Here is a 6,716-nt window from a genome sequence, read left to right on the forward strand (position 1 = left end):
ATCATATAAAGAGCATGCCATATAATTTGACCGACTGTTGGACAGAAATAACATCCCGTCTCCAAATTAAAAAGTACTTCGGTAGAGAGAACCTTTACAACCCTGACAATTGCCGGTCTGAAAATGACAAATTTTATGGTAACATACCCTGACAATTGCCGGTCTTAGACGTACGCAGAGCTATAAGCATCCTCTCTTTTCTTGTTTTTTGGTTTGTCGTCCTCCTTCAATCGTTATTGCAGAATAGAGATTGACTTGTATTTTGGGGTTGATTTGATGGGTTGATGACCGTTTGGCGGGTCTTGGAAGCCATATGACTTCAAAAGTTGGAATCATCTTTCAAGAAGTCATGGCGGACGGTGATCAGAAAATGACCCGAAGAATGTTCTATTGCGACTCTTTTCTTGCTGAATCAAGACCATTGTACACGTGATTGAAGCAATACTAGTTCTCAGGTCCTAAAGAACCTATGGCATCTTATGGTGGTTTTGTGTCTACCCTCTTATGGGCAATCTTTGTCATTCGAGTGATCGAATTCGGTCATTCCAAAGCTTCGACCAATGTAAGCTGTAATGATACGGAGAGGGAAGCTCTAAGTTCAAGCATGGTCCCAAATGAAAGTTGGTAACTCCAAACAAGTTGTTAATACACCTTACCCAAAAAAAACAAGTCGTTAATACAATTTGAGAGAAGTTGGTAAATTACGTTCATTTGGGTTAAAAGTTTCATGTAAGAGTTAATAAATTCGAACCTTTTATTAAGTTATGCATATAAATGTCGGTAAGTCACTTCAAAATCCGATAATTTGCAAATTGTAAAAGAATTGGTAATTCAAAGAATTTTTTAATAAATACCAATAAAATAAAGTCACCGATCGTTTGTTTTCATCAATAATTTTTTAACACTTACCAATGTAAAATTGCCTCTCATTGCTATTTAATTGCGGAAAACTGAATGTAGATATGAGATTAGAAATCTAGTCCAAAAGGCATAATGAGATCCAGTACACGAAAGATCTACGAGGTTCTTCCAACGTAATTTGGCCAAAAAATTAGGATACATTCGAGAACAATAAAATCATTCATGTTTGGCATCCAAAACAACTTTTACAAGAAGAATAATGAACAAAACCATAACTTAAATTTGTCAAATTGTCACATAATGATATAACCATTTGAATCAATTTCCTAAGACGTTTTAATTTTGCAAAGATTTTCCTTCACATGACTGTGCTATTATTTCACTGGTCATTCAAATGGAGAGATTTTCTTCTTCATAATGAAGTACCTTCGAAGACAAGCGCAGTGACCCACCTATGTAAAGGCCCTCACGGGATTTCTCCTTTGCATTTATACGGGAAAATTGCCCAAAAAGTCATAAACTTATTATACGGATTTTGTTTCGGTCCTAAATTTTTTAATTTGGCCAATGTAATCCAAAACTTTTTGACGATTTTCCAATGTCATCCATCCACCCAATTCAGGCCAAAATCGCTGACGTAGCTGTCCAATCAGCATCGTCCATCCTACATGGCACGACCGGCATTTGATGTGCACTATCTTAAATGCAACGGCATTCGGGATGGATGAACTTAACAAGGAGCAAGAACAGAAGTTGCGAGGGTTGCTTATTTATTTATTTTGGTCGAAGTGAGGGGTGTTTATGGAAAAGCGCATGTGAGTGGAAAAGGGATTCTGAAAATCTGAAGTGTGAGCTACCGTCGATTAACAAATGGAGTGATTTATTGCTGGCATGGACTCCGAAGATCAGGGACTTCGCGAAGGAGTGACATTTCAAAAGCAATTACTTTCGAGAGCGATGTTATTTAAGATACAAGAACGAACGAGCGATCAAGTAGATATTTTTCTTAGTGAGAATGTCCCTTGTCCAAGGAGTTCAGCAGAAACTGCGATTAAGCTATTGCGAACGGGTCGTAAATTGGAGTATTGATGTCCTTAATGTTTGACGGTGGGTATTTTTATCACACTGGTACATGTTTGTAGGTTTTGATGACACAAAAAGGAGTTTGAAGTATTGATGTTACAATGGGCATAATTTAGGGTTTTTGTAGTATTTTCCCTTATCTCAATAACGTCTTCCTAGTTCTGAAGCGTGCTCTTTTGTTTGGAATGACAAAGCTCATTCTCTACGTAATAACAAAGCTTCACTCAATATTCACTTGAAGAAAAAAGCTTCCCTCAATGAACTAAAACATTCAACATAATGTACTACCATCTCCATAAAGATTAAAAACGAATCACATAAACTAGAACATAAAAAACATATGCCTTCTACCTATTTCATCAAACATAAGAATTATTTTGACCAAAGATGAAGACGACCAAAACGTAACTGCTGTGCTATTCAACTCCGCAAAGATGAAAAGGTAATCACACTTTCATCATATAAAGAGCATGCCATATAATTTGACCGACTGTTGGACAGAAATAACATCCCGTCTCCAAATTAAAAAGTACTTCGGTAGAGAGAACCTTTACAACCCTGACAATTGCCGGTCTGAAAATGACAAATTTTATGGTAACATACCCTGACAATTGCCGGTCTTAGACGTACGCAGAGCTATAAGCATCCTCTCTTTTCTTGTTTTTTGGTTTGTCGTCCTCCTTCAATCGTTATTGCAGAATAGAGATTGACTTGTATTTTGGGGTTGATTTGATGGGTTGATGACCGTTTGGCGGGTCTTGGAAGCCATATGACTTCAAAAGTTGGAATCATCTTTCAGGAAGTCATGGCGGACGGTGATCAGAAAATGACCCGAAGAATGTTCTATAGCGACTCTTTTCTTGCTGAATCAAGACCAGTGTACACGTGATTGAAGCAATACTTGTTCTCAGGTCCTAAAGAACCTATGGCATCTTATGGTGGTTTTGTGTCTACCCTCTTATGGGCAATCTTTGTCATTCGAGTAATCGAATTCGGTCATTCCAAAGCTTCGACCAATGTAAGCTGTACTGATACGGAGAGGGAAGCTCTAAGTTCAAGCATGATCTCAAATGAAAGTTGGTCACTCCAAACAAGTTGTTAATACAATTTGAGAGAAGTTGGTAAATTACTTTAATTTGGGTTAAAAGTTTCATGTAAGAGTTAATAAATTCGAAACTTTTATTAAGTTATGCATATAAATGTTGGTAAGTCACTTCAAAATCCGATAATTTGCAAATTGTAAAAGAATTGGTAATTCAAAGAATTTTTTAATAAATACCAATAAAATAAAGTCACCGATCGTTTTTTTTCATCAATAATTTTTTAACACTTACCAATGTAAAACTGCCTCTCATTGCTATTTAATTGCGGAAAACTGAATGTAGATATGAGATTAGAAATCTAGTCCAAAAGGCACAATGAGATCCAGTACACGAAAGATCTACCAGGTTCTTCCAACGTAATTTGGCCAAAAAATTAGGATACATTCGAGAACAATAAAATCATTCATGTTTGGCATCCAAAACAACTTTTACAAGAAGAATAATGAACAAAACCATAACTTAAATTTGTCAAATTGTCACATGATGCTATAACCATTTGAATCAATTTCCTAAGACGTTTTAATTTTGCAAAGATTTTCCTTCACATGACTGTGCTATTTCACTGGTCATTCAAATGGAGAGATTTTCGTCTTCATAATGAAGAACCTTCGAAGACAAGCGCGGTAACCCACCTTTGTAAAGGCCCTCACGGGATTTCTCCTTTGCATTTATACGGGAAAATTGCCCAAAAAGTCATAAACTTATTATACGGATTTTGTTTCAGTCCTAAATTTTTTAATTTGGCCAATGTAATCCTAAACTTTTTGACTATTTTCCAATGTCATCCATCCACCCAATTCAGGCCAGAAATCGCTGACATAGCTGTCCAATTAGCGCCATCCATCCTACATGGCACGACCGGCATTTGATGTGCACTATCTTAAATGCAACGGCATTTGGGATGGATGAACTTAACAAGGAGCAAGAACAGAAGTTGCGAGGGTTGCTTATTTATTTATTTTGGTCGAAGTGAGGGGTGTTTATGGAAAAGAGCATGTGCGTGGAAGGGGATTCTGAAAAATCTGAAATGTGGGTCGCCGTCGATCAACAAATGGAGTGATTTATTGCTGGCACGGACTCCGAAGACCGGGGACTATGCGAAGGAGTAACATTTCAAAAGCAATTACTTTCGAGAGCGATGTTATTTAAATTACGAGAAAGAACGAGCAATTGAGTAGATATTTTTCTTAGTGAGAATGTCTCTTGTCCAAGGCGTTCAGCAGAAACTGCGAATAAGCTGTTGTGAACAGGTCATAAATTGGATTTAGGAATGTGCGGTTCATTATAAAGCACACTATCTCAAACCAGTTTAATGTTGTAAACCTCATCTTTAACAGTCGTAGAATACAGTTCTCCGACAACCATGTCTTGTTCTCTTTCTTTGTGCACTCTCGTAATTCTTTTCTCCCTCGTCTGCCATCCTTCTATACCCTTTGTCACTTCTCTTAACTTCAGTATAAGTAGCTTTGACACAAATCCAAACGACATAATATACGAAGGAGTTGCAAAAATTGCGTATACATCTGTTGATCTAACCAATAAAAATACCCCACCAGCCTATTACTTTCAAGTAGGCCGCATTCAGTATTCTAAACCCATCGATATATGGGATTCTGCTACAGGAAAACAAGCCGACTTCGTTACTCGTTTCTCATTCACCATCGACACTTACAATGCCGATCAATATAGTGATGGCATTGCCTTTTTTCTTGCTCCTGTTGGATTCTCAGTCCCCCCTAACTCAGCTGGTGGATTCTTAGGATTGTTCAATGCAAGCACGTTTGATGATGATCCTCGGAACCAAATCGTCATGGTCGAGTTCGATACTTGGGTGAACACGGAATATGATCCTCCGATGCAGCACATAGGAATCAACAAAAACTCACTCTTTCCTCTTAAATACACCAGTTGGAATGCTGGATCACACAGCGGCCGTGCAACTGATGTTATGGTGACCTATAATTCTACCAGCAAGAATCTTAGTGTATTCTGGTCATTTGATGACAAACCCATTTCTCCGGATACCAAAAGTTCCTCGCTTTCTTGCCAAATTAATCTCACTGAAGTTCTTCCTGAATCTGTAGCGATTGGATTCTCAGCTTCTTTTGGCCTCTCTCCTGAGAGACACAGCATCAATTCATGGGAATTTAATTCAAGCTTGAACGTTGTGCGGCCCCCATCGGAGGATGTGTCAAAAAAGGGCTTAAACTGTAAGATGTATAGGATTATAACATTTGTCACTGCTCCCGTAGCATGTCTCTTGCTGGTTATTTCAGCATGTTCTTGCTTATTTATGATCAAGATGAGGAAAAAAAGTGAGTTTGAGGCTCTGCCTCAAACTCACGAAGAGATATTAACATTGCCTCTGCAATTCTCTTATCAAGAGTTGCTTGTTGCTACAAATGGCTTTGCAAATGATCGAAGACTAGGCCGAGGAGGGTCCAGCCAAGTTTACGAAGGATTTTTGAACCGTTTAGATCGCCAAGTTGCCGTCAAAAGAATCTTTGCAGAATCCAAACACTCAGAGAAGGTCTTCACCAACGAAGTGAAGATAATAAGCCGCATGATACACCGAAATCTGGTGCAATTCATTGGATGGTGCCAAGAGGAAGGTGAGTTTTTGCTTGTTTATGAATATATGCCTAATGGTAGCCTTGATAATCATCTCTTCGAAACTCGAAAAAGTCTACCGTGGGAAGTGAGGTACAAGATAGCTTCAGGGCTGGCGTTAGCCCTCAACTATCTTCATGAAGACCTAGAACAGTGTGTTCTTCATAGAGATATAAAAGCCGCCAATATATTACTCGACACGAACTTCAACACTAAGCTTGGAGACTTTGGAGTGGCTAAGCTCGTAGACACTCGGTTCAGGACACAAATGACGGACGTGGTAGGGACATATGGTTACCTGGCACCAGAATATTTGAGTGAAGGTAAGTTTACTAAAGAATCCGACATGTTTAGCTTTGGGGTTGTCGCTCTAGAAATCGCATGCGGTAGGAGGACCTATCCGGAAGGAGAATTTCACGTTCCCCTATACAAGTGGGTTTGGCAGCTTTACCTAACTGGAAACATGCTTGAGGCAGCTGACGAGACTTTGAATTCAAGTTTTGATAGGAAGGAAATGGAATGCTTGATGATGCTGGGATTGTGGTGCGTGCATCCTGATCCCAAGAAAAGGCTAAATGCAAGACAAGTTATCAGATTTCTTAAGCTAGAAGCCTCGGTGCCCAAGTTTCCAAGTGACACCTACGGGGTTCCTTATTTTATATCAGCGATCAGCACTTAGAACAGAGTCTTCCTCTTCTATTCAAGAATTACCTCCCGTTAAGGAAAACATATCATTGCTCCAAAAGCCATACTGCAACACATGTTGACTTCTGGGAAAATAGAAGAAATGTTGTGACGGATTATTATGTTCAATCAATCTTTTCTTTGCTGTAATATATTATCTGGCTGCTGATGAATGGTTTGACGTAGATTTCACAGAGACAGCAGTACCATTACACATGGCCTCTTATGCAAAAGCTCGTGTTCTATAATCTTATTTTATGAGAGAGCCAAAGAAGTAGTTGCTTTGACTCTGTTTCAGTTACCCTCTGGAGATGCCTATTAGCCTCTACAGGGGGATAATTTAGTCGATTAGGTCGTTATAATAGGTAGATACTT

General features: G+C 38.7%; 1 protein-coding gene across 1 annotated transcript; it reads left to right on the forward strand.

Moving 5' to 3' along the window:
• The first annotated feature begins 4,410 nt into the window (after positions 1–4,410).
• Positions 4,411–6,475, forward strand: LOC115681821 (L-type lectin-domain containing receptor kinase IX.1-like). Its single transcript, XM_056308850.1, has one exon. It carries the CDS (start codon positions 4,411–4,413, stop codon positions 6,334–6,336), a length of 1,926 nt encoding a protein of 641 aa, XP_056164825.1. The 3' UTR covers positions 6,337–6,475.
• Positions 6,476–6,716: the final 241 nt, after the last annotated feature.

Source organism: Syzygium oleosum, unplaced genomic scaffold (assembly GCF_021117445.2).
Source record: "Syzygium oleosum isolate NSW1041296 unplaced genomic scaffold, Sole_v2.1 Sole_v2.02, whole genome shotgun sequence".
NCBI lineage: Eukaryota > Viridiplantae > Streptophyta > Magnoliopsida > Myrtales > Myrtaceae > Syzygium > Syzygium oleosum.

What these genes read in the sequence shown, in the direction of transcription:
- LOC115681821 (XM_056308850.1), top strand. Translation starts at nt 4,411, where the DNA reads ATGTCTTGTTCTCTTTCTTTGTGCACTCTCGTAATTCTTTTCTCCCTC.